General features: G+C 46.1%; 1 protein-coding gene across 1 annotated transcript; it reads right to left on the reverse strand.

The window, feature by feature from the left end:
• Nucleotides 1–8,354: 8,354 nt before the first annotated feature.
• Nucleotides 8,355–15,399, reverse strand: LOC130272643 (protein spinster homolog 1-like). Its single transcript, XM_056518476.1, has 3 exons — nucleotides 15,120–15,399; nucleotides 11,474–11,690; nucleotides 8,355–10,025 (listed from the first exon to the last, which is right to left on the reverse strand). Exon 3 carries the CDS (start codon nucleotides 9,998–10,000, stop codon nucleotides 8,486–8,488), a length of 1,515 nt encoding a protein of 504 aa, XP_056374451.1. The 5' UTR covers nucleotides 10,001–10,025; nucleotides 11,474–11,690; nucleotides 15,120–15,399; the 3' UTR covers nucleotides 8,355–8,485.
• Nucleotides 15,400–16,151: the final 752 nt, after the last annotated feature.

Here is a 16,151-nt window from a genome sequence, read left to right on the forward strand (position 1 = left end):
TTTACCCTGTATTGTCACTCGCAGTGCAAGGTAAATATGTACAGTGGCATTAGGGTATTAATATATACAGTGATGTCACAGTGCAGTGTAAGTATCAACAGTGATGTTGCAGTATAGAGATAACACACAGTGATGTTATAGTTCAGAGATAATATACACAGTGATGTCACAGTACAGGGATAATACACAGAGTGATGTCACAGTACAGGGATAATACACACATTGATGTCACAGTACAGGGAAAATATACACAGTGATGTCACAGTACAGGGATAATATACACAGTGATGTCACAGTACAGGGATAATACACAGTGATGTCACAGTACAGGGATAATACACAGTGATGTCACAGTACAGGGATAATACACACAGTGATGTCACAGTACAGAGATAATACACACAGTGATGTCACAGTACAGAGATAATACACACAGTGATGTCACAGTACAGGGATAATACACAGTGATGTCACAGTACAGAGATAATACACACAGTGATGTCACAGTACAGGGAGGGATAATATACACAGTGATGTCATAGTACAGGGATAATACACAGTGACGTCACAGTACAGGGATAATACACAGTGATGTCACAGTACAGGGATAATACACAGTGATGTCACAGTACAGGAATAATACACAGTGATGTCACAGTACAGGAATAATACACAGTGATGTCACAGTACAGGAATAATACACAGTGATGTCACAGTACAGGGATAATATACAGAGTGATGTCACAGTACAGGGATAATATACAGAGTGATGCCACAGTACAGGGATAATACAGAGTGATGTCACAGTACAGGGATAATACACACAGTGATGTCACAGTACAGAGATAATACACACTGTGATGTCACAGTACAGGGATAATACACACAGTGAGGTCACAGTACAGGGATAATACACACAGTGATGTCACAGTACAGGGATAATATACACAGTGATGTCACAGTACAGGGATAATACACACAGTGATGTCACAGTACAGGGATAATATACACAGTGATGTCACAGTACAGGGATAATACACACAGTGATGTCACAGTAAAGGGATAATATACACAGTGATGTCACAGTACAGGGATAATATACACAGTGATGTCACAGTACAGGGATAATACACAGAGTGATGGCACAGTACAGAGATAATACACAGTGACGTCACAGTACAGGGATAATACACAGTGATGGCACAGTACAGAGTTAATACACAGTGATGTCACATTACAGGGATAATAGACAGAGTGACGGCACAGTACAGAGATAATACACAGTGATGTCACAGTATAGGGATAATACACAGTGATGTCACAGTATAACCATCTCACTGTCACGATGCCGGCTGGCAGGTAGTGGATCCTCTGTGCCAGAGAGGGATTGGCGTGGACCGTGCTAGTGGATCGGTTCTAAGTCACTACTGGTTTTCACCAGAGCCCGCCGCAAAGCGGGATGGTCTTGCTGCGGCGGTAGTGACCAGGTCGTATCCACTAGCAACGGCTCAACCTCTCTGGCTGCTGAAGATAGGCGCGGTACAAGGGAGTAGACAGAAGCAAGGTCGGACGTAGCAGAAGGTCGGGGCAGGCAGCAAGGATCGTAGTCAGGGGCAACGGCAGGAGGTCTGGAACACAGGCTAGGAACATACAAGGAAACGCTTTCACTGGCACGATGGCAACAAGATCCGGCAAGGGAGTGCAGGGGAAGTGAGGTGATATAGGGAAGTGCACAGGTGAACATACTAATTGGAACCACTGCGCCAATCAGCGGCGCAGTGGCCCTTTAAATCGCAAAGACCCGGCGCGCGCGCGCCCTAGGGAGCGGGGCCGCGCGCGCCGGGACAGGACCGACGGAGAGCGAGTCAGGTACGGGAGCCGGGGTGCGCATCGCGAGCGGGCGCTACCCGCATCGCGAATCGCATCCCGGCTGGAGGCGGTATCGCAGCGCCCCGGGTCAGTGGATCTGACCGGAGCGCTGCAGTGAGGAGAGTGTAGCGAGCGCTCCGGGGAGGAGCGGGGACCCGGAGCGCTCGGCGTAACAGTACCCCCCCCCCTTGGGTCTCCCCCTCTTCTTAGAGCCTGAGAACCTGAGGAGCAGACTTTTGTCTAGGATATTGTCCTCAGGTTCCCAGGATCTCTCTTCTGGACCACAACCCTCCCAATCAACTAAAAAAAAAGTTTTCCCTCTGACCTTTTTTGATGCCAGAATCTCTTTGACGGAGAAGATGTCCGAGGAGCCGGAAACAGGAGTGGGGGGAACAGATTTGGGAGAGAAACGGTTGATGATAAGTGGTTTAAGAAGAGAAACGTGAAAGGCATTAGGAATACGAAGAGAAGGAGGAAGAAGAAGTTTGTAAGAGACAGGATTAATCTGGCACAAAATTTTGAAAGGACCAAGATAGCGTGGTCCCAACTTGTAGCTAGGGACACGGAAGCGGACATATTTAGCGGAGAGCCATACCTTGTCTCCAGGGGAAAAAATGGGAGGAGCTCTTCTTTTCTTATCCGCGAACTTCTTCATGCGTGATGAAGCCTGTAAGAGAGAATTTTGGGTCTCTCTCCATATGATGGAAAGATCACGAGAAATTTCATCCACAGCGGGCAGACCAGAGGGCAAGGGGGTAGGGAGGGGGGGAAGAGGGTGACGGCCGTACACCACGAAAAATGGGGATTTGGAGGAAGATTCAGAGACTCTGAAGTTATACGAGAATTCGGCCCATGGTAGAAGATCTGCCCAGTCATCCTGGCGGGAGGAAACAAAATGTCGTAAATAATCACCCAAGACCTGGTTAATTCTTTCTACTTGTCCATTGGATTGAGGATGATATGCAGAAGAAAAATTTAATTTAATCTTGAGTTGTTTACAGAGAGCCCTCCAGAATTTAGACACGAATTGGACGCCTCTATCCGAGACGATCTGCGTAGGCAACCCGTGAAGACGAAAAATGTGTACAAAAAATTGTTTAGCCAACTGAGGCGCTGAAGGAAGACCAGGAAGAGGGATGAAATGTGCCATTTTGGAGAATCGATCAACGACCACCCAAATAACAGTGTTGCCACGGGATGGGGGTAAGTCAGTAATAAAATCCATACCAATCAGAGACCAAGGCTGTTCGGGGACAGGCAGAGGATGAAGAAAACCAGCGGGCTTCTGGCGAGGAGTCTTATCCCGGGCACAGATAGTGCAGGCTCGCACAAAGTCTACAACATCCGTCTCCAGAGTCGGCCACCAATAGAAGCGAGAGATGAGTTGCACAGATTTCTTGATGCCTGCATGACCTGCGAGATGGGAGGAGTGACCCCATTTGAGGATTCCGAGGCGTTGGCGTGGAGAAACGAAGGTCTTTCCTGGAGGAGTTTGCCTGATGGAGGCTGGAGAAGTGGAAATCAGGCAGTCAGGAGGAATGATGTGTTGCGGAGAGAGTTCAACTTCAGAAGCATCCGAGGAACGAGAGAGAGCATCGGCCCTAATGTTCTTATCGGCAGGCCGAAAGTGAATTTCAAAATTAAATCGGGCAAAGAACAGGGACCACCTGGCCTGGCGAGGATTCAGCCGTTGGGCAGACTGGAGGTAGGAGAGGTTCTTGTGGTCGGTGTAAATAATAACTGGAAATCTTGATCCCTCCAGCAGATGCCTCCATTCCTCAAGTGCTAATTTAATGGCTAGAAGCTCTCGATCCCCGATGGAGTAGTTCCTCTCCGCCGGAGAGAAGGTCCTAGAAAAAAACCACAAGTAACAGCATGCCCGGAAGAATTTTTTTGTAGAAGGACAGCTCCAGCTCCCACTGAGGAGGCATCAACCTCCAATAGGAAGGGTTTAGATGGGTCAGGTCTGGAGAGCACAGGAGCCGAAGAAAAGGCAGACTTGAGCCGTTTAAAGGCGTCTTCCGCTTGAGGAGGCCAAGACTTGGGATCGGCATTTTTTTTGGTTAAAGCCACGATAGGAGCCACAACGGTAGAAAAATGTGGAATAAATTGCCTGTAATAATTGGCGAACCCCAAAAAACGTTGGATAGCACGGAGTCCGGAGGGGCGTGGCCAATCTAAAACGGCAGAGAGTTTGTCTGGATCCATTTGTAGTCCCTGGCCAGAGACCAAGTATCCTAGGAAAGGAAGAGATTGGCATTCAAACAGACATTTCTCTATTTTGGCATAGAGTTGATTATCACGAAGTCTCTGAAGAACCATACGGACATGCTGGCGGTGTTCTTCTAGATTGGCAGAAAAAATCAGGATATCGTCCAGATATACAACAACACAGGAGTATAAGAGATCACGATAAATTTCATTAACAAAGTCTTGGAAGACGGCAGGGGCGTTGCACAGGCCAAAGGGCATGACCAGATACTCAAAGTGTCCATCTCTGGTGTTAAATGCCGTTTTCCATTCATCCCCCTCTCTGATGCGGATGAGATTATAAGCCCCTCTTAAGTCCAGTTTGGTAAAGATGTGGGCACCTTGGAGGCGATCAAAGAGTTCAGAGATGAGGGGTAGGGGGTAGCGGTTCTTAACCGTGATTTTATTAAGACCGCGGTAGTCAATGCAAGGACGTAGAGAGCCATCTTTTTTGGACACAAAGAAAAATCCGGCTCCGGCAGGAGAGGAGGATTTACGGATAAAGCCCTTTTTTAAATTTTCCTGGACGTATTCAGACATGGCAAGAGTCTCTGGGGCGGACAGAGGATAAATTCTGCCCCGGGGTGGAGTAGTGCCCGGGAGGAGGTCGATAGGACAATCATAAGGCCTGTGAGGAGGTAGAGTCTCAGCTTGTTTTTTGCAAAAAACATCCGCAAAGTCCATATAGGCCTTAGGGAGGCCGGTTACAGGAGGAACCACAGAGTCACGGCAAGGGTTACTGGGAACCGGTCTTAGGCAGTCCTTGGAACAAGAGGGCCCCCAACTCTTGATCTCCCCAGTGGACCAATCCAGGGTTGGGGAATGAAGTTGAAGCCAGGGAAGTCCAAGGAGAATTTCGGAAGTGCAATTGGGGAGGACCAAAAGTTCAATCCTCTCGTGATGAGATCCGATGCACATTAGAAGGGGCTCCGTGCGGAAACGTATGGAACAGTCCAATCTTTCATTGTTTACACAATTGATGTAGAGGGGTCTGGCGAGACTGGTCACCGGGATGTTGAACCTGTTGACGAGGGAGGCCAAAATAAAATTTCCTGCAGATCCGGAGTCCAGGAAGGCCATAGTAGAGAAGGAGAAGGCAGAGGCAGATATCCGCACAGGCACAGTAAGACGTGGAGAAGCAGAGTAGACATCAAGGACTGTCTCACCTTTGTGCGGAGTCAGCGTACGTCTTTCCAGGCGGGGAGGACGGATAGGACAATCCTTCAGGAAGTGTTCGGTACTGGCACAGTACAGGCAGAGATTCTCCATGCGGCGTCGTGTCCTCTCTTGAGGTGTCAGGCGAGACCGGTCGACCTGCATAGCCTCCACGGCGGGAGGCACAGGAACAGATTGCAGGGGACCAGAGGAGAGAGGAGCCGGGGAGAAGAAACGCCTCGTGCGAACAGAGTCCATATCCTGGCGGAGCTCCTGACGCCTTTCGGAAAAATGCATGTCAATGCGAGTGGCTAGGTGAATGAGTTCATGTAGGTTAGCAGGGATTTCTCGTGCGGCCAGAACATCTTTAATGTTGCTGGATAGGCCTTTTTTAAAGGTCGCGCAGAGGGCCTCATTATTCCAGGATAATTCTGAAGCAAGAGTACGGAATTGTACGGCATACTCGCCAACGGAAGAATTACCCTGGACCAGGTTCAACAGGGCAGTCTCAGCAGAAGAGGCTCGGGCAGGTTCCTCAAAGACACTTCGAATTTCCGAGAAGAAGGAGTGTACAGAGGCAGTGACGGGGTCATTGCGGTCCCAGAGCGGTGTGGCCCAAGACAGGGCTTTTCCAGACAGAAGGCTGACTACGAAAGCCACCTTAGACCTTTCCGTGGGAAACTGGTCCGACATCATCTCCAAGTGCAGGGAACATTGGGAAAGAAAGCCACGGCAAAACTTAGAGTCCCCATCAAATTTATCCGGCAAGGATAGTCTTAGACCAGAAGCGGCCACTCGCTGCGGAGGAGGTGCAGGAGCTGGCGGAGGAGATGATTGCTGAAGCTGTGGTAGTAGCTGCTGTAGCATCACGGTCAGTTGAGACAGCTGTTGGCCTTGTTGCGCTATCTGTTGTGACTGCTGGGCGACCACCGTGGTGAGGTCAGCGACAACTGGCAGAGGAACTTCAGCGGGATCCATGGCCGGATCTACTGTCACGATGCCGGCTGGCAGGTAGTGGATCCTCTGTGCCAGAGAGGGATTGGCGTGGACCGTGCTAGTGGATCGGTTCTAAGTCACTACTGGTTTTCACCAGAGCCCGCCGCAAAGCGGGATGGTCTTGCTGCGGCGGTAGTGACCAGGTCGTATCCACTAGCAACGGCTCAACCTCTCTGGCTGCTGAAGATAGGCGCGGTACAAGGGAGTAGACAGAAGCAAGGTCGGACGTAGCAGAAGGTCGGGGCAGGCAGCAAGGATCGTAGTCAGGGGCAACGGCAGGAGGTCTGGAACACAGGCTAGGAACATACAAGGAAACGCTTTCACTGGCACGATGGCAACAAGATCCGGCAAGGGAGTGCAGGGGAAGTGAGGTGATATAGGGAAGTGCACAGGTGAACATACTAATTGGAACCACTGCGCCAATCAGCGGCACAGTGGCCCTTTAAATCGCAAAGACCCGGCGCGCGCGCGCCCTAGGGAGCGGGGCCGCGCGCGCCGGGACAGGACCGACGGAGAGCGAGTCAGGTACGGGAGCCGGGGTGCGCATCGCGAGCGGGCGCTACCCGCATCGCGAATCGCATCCCGGCTGGAGGCGGTATCGCAGCGCCCCGGGTCAGTGGATCTGACCGGAGCGCTGCAGTGAGGAGAGTGTAGCGAGCGCTCCGGGGAGGAGCGGGGACCCGGAGCGCTCGGCGTAACACTCACAGCCGGACCACCATGTAATTTCAGCAGATAATAAAGCAGGGCCTCATGTTCAAGTTTCGCCTAAGGCCTCACAAAGTCTAGAGCCGCCTCTGTTCGGCTCTACCATGGGACCCGGTGGGACCATAAGTCCCAGGTGGCACTTTTCAGGGGCGGCATTTTGCGCCTAGTAGGTTCATGGTAGGGTTGGCGCCGCCGCTGCTGACTGTTCTAAAGCAGCTGCGGGGTATAATAGCGCAGCGGGCACTTTAGACAGTGAGTCTGCCTCCGGCCGACCGGGGTCTGACGAGGGACGTCGCACAAGTGACGTAGTTCTGCAGACCCGCTCAGGAGGACGTCAGTGACGTCACTCGTCAGGCCGCTGCCGGTGAGGAGAAGCGCTGTGCAGGGCAGGTAAGTGTGTCTCTGTGTGTGTCTGTGTCTGTCTGTGTGTTTAGGGGGGCTATGGCTACCTAATGTGAGAAATCTATGCTACCTAATGTGGGGAAACTATGTTACCTAATGTGGGGAATCTGTGCTACCTAATGTGGGGAAACTATGCTACCTAATGTGGGGAAAGTATGCTACCTAATGTGGGGAAGCTATGCTACCTAATGTGGGGAAACTATGTTACCTAATGTGGGGAATCTGTGCTACCTAATGTGGGGAAACTATGCTACCTAATGTGGGGAAACTATGTTACCTAATGTGGGGAATCTGTGCTACCTAATGTGGGGAAACTATGCTACCTAATGTGGGGAAAGTATGCTACCTAATGTGGGGAAGCTATGCTACCTAATGTGGGGAAACTATGTTACCTAATGTGGGGAATCTGTGCTACCTAATGTGGGGAAACTATGCTACCTAATGTGGGGAAACTATGTTACCTAATGTGGGGAAACTATTTTACCTGATGTGGGGAATCTGTGCTACCTAATGTGGGGAAACTATGCTACATAATGTGGGGAAACTATGTTACCTAATGTGGGGAATCTGTGCTACCTATTGTGGGGAAACTATGCTACCTAATGTGGGGAAACTATGCTACCTAATGTGGGAAATCTGTGCTACCTAATGTGGGGAAACTATGCTACCTAATGTCGGGAAACTGCTACCTAATGTAGGGAATCTATGCTTCCTAATGTGGGGAAACTATGCTACCTAATGTGAGGAAACTATGCTACCTAATGTGGGGAATCTATGCTACCTAATGTTGGGAATCTATGCTACCTAATGTGGGGGGCTTGAATGAGCTGCGGCATATGGGAGGCCTTAATAAATAATTAGAAACTTATACAGCAAGTGACATATGGGGGTCCACCTGAGTAAGTAACACATGGAGGGGGGGTGCTGAACAATTGATGTTGGGGGGGGGGGGCACAGGCACATTCTTTGCACAAGGGCCCTCTGCTGTCTGTGTCCGCCCCTGGGTAGAGAATAAGGGGTAAAGTGGAACATAGAACAAATGCAGTTATTTTTTTCTTAATTTTTTTTTAATGAAGTAAACGAGATAAAGGTAAGCAATGACTTTTCCTCAGTCTGAAGCGCGGTCCTCATCGGCAGGAAGCAGTGAGGAGGAGGAGGATGACGGAGGTTCTGATTCCATCTCTGCTTCTTTTTCGTCCCTCTCTATATATAGGGCCGTGGCCATGAAGAAGGCCCCTCCGATGACTGCCATTATGGTGCAGGTCATGAGGGCATACTCCAGGCTGCGGTATTTCAGAAGAGGGGATTTGGCATATCCTCGTTCGTAGGTGTCAGATATCAGGCCGATGAGGTACGGGCTGCCGGCGTCACCTAGGAGGTGATAGATTGTCATCTGCACGGCCAGGGCTGAAGATCTCCTCCACGGAGTTACTACTTTTAGTATAATGTCAGATATGAGGGTGAAATTTACTGACAGAAGCGTCTCTCCGATGAAGATGAAGATGTTGGTGGCAACGAGGCTGATGTTGCCAAAAGTCAATGCCAACAGAAGAAAAGGGGCGGAGAGCATCATCGCGCATCCACACACAAGCGGGTCCGCCCGTGGGTTGGATTTGCGATATCTTTTACTTATCTCCGTCCCTGCTACAACTCCCAGAATGCCGGAAACGACTGTAACCACACCAAATATTAGGATGTCGTGATTGTCACACGGTTCAGCACGGCAAGTGTCCTTCTCTTGTAGGAGTGTTCGTGCGTGGGTCAGGTATGACGGACCCCATACACCTATGGCTCCCACTATGAAGGATACAGCCGTCGATCCCATGGTGGTTAACATGAAGCTTCGATTTTTAAATAGTTTTTTCAGATCTGTCGCCCATTTGGCAAACTTCTGGGATTTGTTGTTCTTCTTCCCGTTTGTAGTCGTTCTTAGAAGCTCCTTTGTGACCAAAATCATCAAAGCCACAGCTATGAGGCCCAGGCCAGGGGTGACCCGAAATGCCCAGTGCCAATCGCCCCTTGCTGCATCAGTCACTTTGGGCCCGATGATGTATCCTAGTCCGCAGCCTACAGGTATGACGGAGTAAAACACGTTCAGCATGCGGGTCCGCTGGTCACTTGTAAAAAGGTCTGCAATGATGGAGGGGGCGATGGTGCAGAAAGTCGCCTCTCCGGCTCCAACCAGTCCACTCGTCAGCAGGAAGAGCAGGAAGTACCCGTCAGGGATGAATGACAGGGTAAGTGTCATGCTCAGCCAAACGATGACTCCTGCGCAAACAGTATATTTCTTATTACAGTGGTCGCCCAAATATCCGGCAATTGGTGCGACCAGCACGTAGCTTCCAATGAACAATGTATTCAATAATCCGGACAGACTAGCATTGGTGTCATATGCTTTCTGTATATAAGGCAGCACCCCCGCCACGCTGGAGCGATTTGCATAGATGAGCAAATTAACAAAGGCGAGGATCACTACGGTGATGATGGAACGTGCGGTGGACATCACGCTTAGAGATGGCAGGTTCTGCCTTTCAGGGATATCGCCCTTTTCTACATCCATATCACTTTGGTCCTCCATTGCTTCTTCCTCCTCCTTCAGCAATGGGTCTTGTGGAGAGGCCATGGTCACAGGTCAGAGCCTGAAAACACTAGAGAGAGAGAGATAAGTGAACACATTAGACAGCATGTCATCATTCCTGTCATTATACAATAGATCCTTCATACAGAGCAGAAATGTCCAGCACAGAACCACAAGATAACACTAAGACCATCGCAGCCTCAGAAGAAGACGCTTCTCTATAAGTGTTTTATATGGAGACATCTTCCCTGAGGTTACCAATGTCTGATAACCCTGAACCTGTCCGGTCCTAGTAATATCTGATAACCCTGAACCTGTCCGGTCCTAGTAATATCTGATAACCCTGAACCTGTCCGGTCCTAGTAATATCTGATAACCCTGAACCTGTCCGGTCCTAGTAATATCTGATAACCCTGAACCTGTCCGGTCCTAGTAATATCTGATAACCCTGAACCTGTCCGGTCCTAGTAATATCTGATAACCCTGAACCTGTCCGGTCCTAGTAATATCTGATAACCCTGAACCTGTCCGGTCCTAGTAATATCTGATAACCCTAAACCTGTCCGGTCCTAGTAATATCTGATAACTCTGAACCTGTCCAGTCCTAGTAATATCTGATAACCCTGAACCTGTCCGGTCCTAGTAATATCTGATAACCCTGAACCTGTCCGGTCCTAGTAATATCTGATAACCCTGAACCTGTCCGTTCCTAGTAATATCTGATAACCCTGAACCTCTCCGGTCCTAGTAATATCTGATAACCCTGAACCTGTCCGGTCCTAGTAATATCTGATAAACCTGAACCTGTCCGGTCCTAGTAATATCTGATAACCCTGAACCTGTCCGGTCCTAGTAATATCTGATAACCCTAAACCTGTCCGGTCCTAGTAATATCTGATAACCCTGAATCTGTCCCAGTAATGGTGGATTATAAGGGCTTGGCTGTATGGTCACTGGGCCATGTGAACTTCATACTGTAGATACAATTGGGCTATCCCGCTATATACATTTACTAATAATGAACCTACCCCACCTCATTGGGATCTATCCGTTCCCTATATGACTTTCTGCCACTAGTTGATTTGAAAATTTTCCCTTTCGGAGTACCCGGAGTATTTCTATTGTTAGTACACACAGAATTCTATTATATAATATTATATTTCTGCCCTAATCTTTCTGTTATTCTTTTACTACACCACCAAATCTTTCTCATAGACTTATATCTTTTAGAACTTCATGAATTAGGACTCTTTTTCTTGGGGGCTTTTTTGGGCATAATTGCATTTTAGCAGTTTTGCAAGAAAAAGCTCTGGTCATGATACTATCTGTGCGTTTTATTATGTTTAATGCCTAAGCCAAGTATTGTCACAATGCTATGAGAAATATAACTTTTGTTATTTCTTTTGGAAATTAATTTCTTGGTTTTTTTTGCTAAAAAAAAAAAAAGCAACAGCAATAAAAAAAAACTGTCAAACAAAAAGCCCTGTGTATGTATGAATAGAAGAGGCTGAGACTTACCTTGTGGTTCTCTCTTCAGACAAGGAACGGTCAAAATCTTGAATTCTCTATCGCAAATAGAAACTCTCTAACAAACACTTTGCACCACAGGTTGTGAATGCAAAACACACTGAAGAGACTGCAGCCGGCGCGCACCTCCTTGTACAGCTTACGGTGACATCATCACAAGCATGTGTGACATCACAGGGTTCTAAACCATCTTCAGGTATGTGTATATCTGTATAGTAAATGTGAGTAGCCATATTAGTCCAGTGATGCAGATTGTAATACCTTTTTTTATTGGACTAACAGAATTTTGTAGAGACAAACTTTTGGGATTCCTCCCTGATAATTTATAAAGTCCTTTGATCATTAGTCCTTGACTATTGGACTTGATAAAGGGAGGACTCCTGAAAGCTTGTCTCTATAAAATTCTGTTAGTCCAATAAAAAAGGTTTTACAAGAGACTGCAACATATTTTTTGATTTGTGTGTATATATATATATATATATATATCTATATATATATATATATATATATATATATATATATATATATATATATATATATATATATATATATATAGTTCCAAGCGTGAGTAGGTGCCTCCAGTTAGGGTCCGTGTCCAGGATTCTGCATACGTAGTTCCAAGGAAAATGCTGTGGCACTCAAGGTATGGTGAAAAAATGCCACTTGATAATGATGGTGTGAGACCATTGAAACGTTGCTCTTTGCACATTTGGGATGAATAAATAGTTTTCATTTTTTCACCATACCTTGAGTGCCACAGCATTTTCCTTGGAACTACATATGCAGAATCCTGGACCCGGATCCTAGCTGGAGGCACCTACTCACGCTTTAGGAGTGCGGCTTTCTTCTTTGACATATATATAAATATATATATATATATATATATATATATATATATATATATATATATATATTAATATACACCTAGAAATACATCAAGTACATAAAAACATCTTTTAGAAAAATATTTCTCCAGGCCTGCCGAGTATATCCCCGTACTTCACAGTGTCTTCTTAGTTTATATATTTTAATCTTTTGACCTTTTACCCCACTAGGACCAAGGGCATCCTGGGACTTAAAGGGGTATTCCGGGCCAAAACTTTTTTTTATATATATCAACTGGCTCCAGAAAGTTAAATAGATTTGTAAATTACTTCTATTAAAAAATCTTAATCCTTTCAGTACTTATGACCTTCTGAAGTTAAGGTTGTTTTTTTCTGTCTAAGTCCTCTCTGATGACACCTGTCTCGGGCAACGCCCAGTTTAGAAGCAAATCCCCATAGCAAACCTCTTCTAAACTGGGCGTTTCCCGAGACAGGTGTCATCAGAGAGCACTTAGACAGAAAATAACAACCTTAACTTTACAAGCTCATAAGTACTGAAAGGGTTAAGATTTTTTAATAGAAGTAATTTACAAATCTGTTTAACTTTCTGGAGCCAGTTGATATATATAAAAAAGTTTTTGCCTGGAATACCCCTTTAAGATTGAACTGATTATTATTGATATATGTCATGAATGCATCAACGGTCAGATGGTCGGATGACCAAATGATGACCACATCGTCTACATACCTCCCATACCATGCGAGGCATGTGGAAAATGGATTGGTGTCAGAAAAAATAAACTGCTCCTCCCACCAAAAAACAAAAAGCTTAGCCCGAGCTGGTGATGACTTTGCTCCCATTGAAGCACCGTGCGCTGCAAATAAAAATTGTTACCAAACATAAAATAATTGTGTTTTAACACAAAATCTACCACCTCAATAATGTAATGTCTCAAATCCACAGAATATTTAGAAAATCTCATCAGTATATCCGAGATAGCTGATAATGCCAGGTTTTTCGGAATACTGGAATAGAGCGATTCAATGTCGCAAGTAAGCCACGACAGAGAATCGCTCCATGTGAATTTAGTTCTTCTGACCAGGAGTTTACTGAAAATTCAGATTGTTCAGATACCACGGACACTAGCGTGGACTCAGAACCGCAATATGTGAACACTCACAAGAATCGCAATGCGAGAAGACAGTCAAAAAAACGAGGAAGGCGCGGTGGCAGAAAACATAGGAAGAAGAGCTTCGGAGCGTAACAAGGACAAACGGAAAAAGTAATAAAAGAGGATTTTCAAGTCATTAACATTTCTGCACAAATCATTACAGATGAAGAAACCTCAGTCCTGTGGAAAGGACTGGGTTTCTCTCCTACACATCATTTTGATGTTTATCGGACAATTTTGGATATAAATAAATTTGTGAGAACTTTAACAGTTAAGAAACATTTTTTTGTGGAAAATGCTGATGAACCATCGGACCCACCTCAACTTTCTATAAACCCTGATTTACCACTAATGCATACTTTAGCAGAACAAATTGCTTTTAGAGATCTCTGTCTCCTTGAAAATAGTGGGATATCAATTTGTGATGAAGTGAATACTGCACATACCTTCTCCACTAAAAACCAAAATTTTTACCCCATACAGACCAGACCAGCAATTTTTGATTGGTTCCAGGACCTTATCATGAAAGATTTGGTTAATCTACAATCAAAAGTAATGTCCAATACAACTCGTCCTAATTTGAATAAAAAGGAGGCTGCTGCCATAAAGAAATTAAAGAAAAACAAAAATTTGACGATCCGATCCGCCGATAAAGGCGGCTCCGTAGTATGTATGGACACGGGACTGTATATCAATTTAAATGAAAATCTACTATCTGATGATAAAACTTACCTTAAACTTTGTGGGGATCCCACTGAACCTTTTAAAAAAGAACTGTTGACTCTGTTGGAAGAGGGGAAAGCCAGATCTATTTTGACCCAAAAAGAAGTGGATTATATTTTCGTGCCTGCTCCAATTATTCCTATCTTCCACTCGCTACCCAAGCTGCATAAGGACCGATTCCCGCCCCCGATGCGTCCGATCGTGGCGGGGATCGGATCCCATAACGAGCACCTATGCGAGTGGTTGGATTCAGTACTGCAACCTCTGGTTATGCAATGCCCAAGTTATATCAAGGACACTAAGCACTTGCTAAAAATCATGGATGAATTCACATGGAGCGATTCTCTGTCGTGGCTTACTTGCGACATTGAATCGCTCTATTCCAGTATTCCGAAAAACCTGGCATTATCAGCTATCTCGGATATACTGATGAGATTTTCTAAATATTCTGTGGATTTGAGACATTACATTATTGAGGTGGTAGATTTTGTGTTAAAATACAATTATTTTATGTTTGGTAACAATTTTTATTTGCAGCGCACGGGTGCTTCAATGGGAGCAAAGTCATCACCAGCTCGGGCTAAGCTTTTTGTTTTTTGGTGGGAGGAGCAGTTTTTCTGACACTAATCCATTTTCCACATGCCTCGCATGGTATGGGAGGTATGTATCCGATGTGGTCATCATTTGGTCGTCTGACCATCTGACCGTTGATGCATTCATGACATATCAATAATAATCGGTTCAATCTTACGATTACCCACACATGGTGTAAAAGTGAAACCCCCTTTTTGGATGTCATATTACGTGGCAACCCTGATACAAATAAAATTGAGGTTGATCCTTACAGAAAAAAGATATCAGGCAATACCATCCGAAGGGCGAATTCATGCCATTCCAAACAAACAGTAAGAGCCATACCAGTAGGTGAACTTATACGAATTAAGCGGAACAGTTCTTCCGCCGAGGTGTACCGCAGGGAAGCTGATGCAGCATGCACACGCCTGGCGGCTCGAGGTTACCCTGGATGGCTCTTGAAAAAAGCTCGGTCGAGAGTGGATCCTATGGATCGAAAATCCCTTTTTACAAGTAAGCAACCAACTGAATCACAAGATTGTCCTACATTTGTCACCACGTACAGTCCAGAATTTAATGACATCAAACGCATTGTAATTAAACACTTACCTTTGCTATCAACAGATCCCACGGTAGGGGAGATTATAAAGTCTGGTGTGAGATTTGCAGCGAGGCGGGCACCTACTCTATCCAATCTCCTTGTTCCCAGTATGGTGGACACGGCTAGTGTTACCACCCAGTGGATTGGCACCAAGGGCTTCCACAAGTGCGGTAAATCGCGGTGTGTGGTATGTCCCTTTGCCGAAAAATGCCAGAAAATAGAAGGTACGTGGATGGCAAATGCCATGTCATTCACAACTTTATAAACTGTGATAGCACTTTTGTTGTATATAAAATCATGTGCACACAATGTCACTTAACATATGTGGGTTCCACCAAAAGGTCCCTTAAAAAACGCATGCAAGAGCACATTAGACATGCTGCTGGCCCTTTAAGCTCGAACATTTCTAACGTATCTAAACATTTTCTAATATGTCATAATTCAGACACCACTTCCCTCAGGTTCTCAGGCATTGAGAAGGTGAAGCTAAATAAAAGGGGAGGTGACCATATTCGATCCCTCCACAATAGGGAAATCATGTGGATTTATCTTTATGGTCTAAATAGCAAAACAGATTTAATATTACATTACTGATATGTCTCCGAATAATTTATCTGTGTTTGGTCCCATGTTTTTGTTTTAATCACGCGCACATGTGATGTGGACCTGTCCCTCCCCTTCCTGTGTGAATGGGGAATAAGCCCTGGAGTATATAAGGGTGCCTCATTTGAGGATCTACAGGCTATGAGTAAGGATCGATAGATCAGAAACGCGTC

Source organism: Hyla sarda, chromosome 5 (assembly GCF_029499605.1).
Source record: "Hyla sarda isolate aHylSar1 chromosome 5, aHylSar1.hap1, whole genome shotgun sequence".
Taxonomy (NCBI): domain Eukaryota; kingdom Metazoa; phylum Chordata; class Amphibia; order Anura; family Hylidae; genus Hyla; species Hyla sarda.

Excerpts from the sequence above, each read along its gene's own strand:
- LOC130272643 (XM_056518476.1), bottom strand. The coding sequence starts at position 10,000 with ATGGCCTCTCCACAAGACCCATTGCTGAAGGAGGAGGAAGAAGCAATG.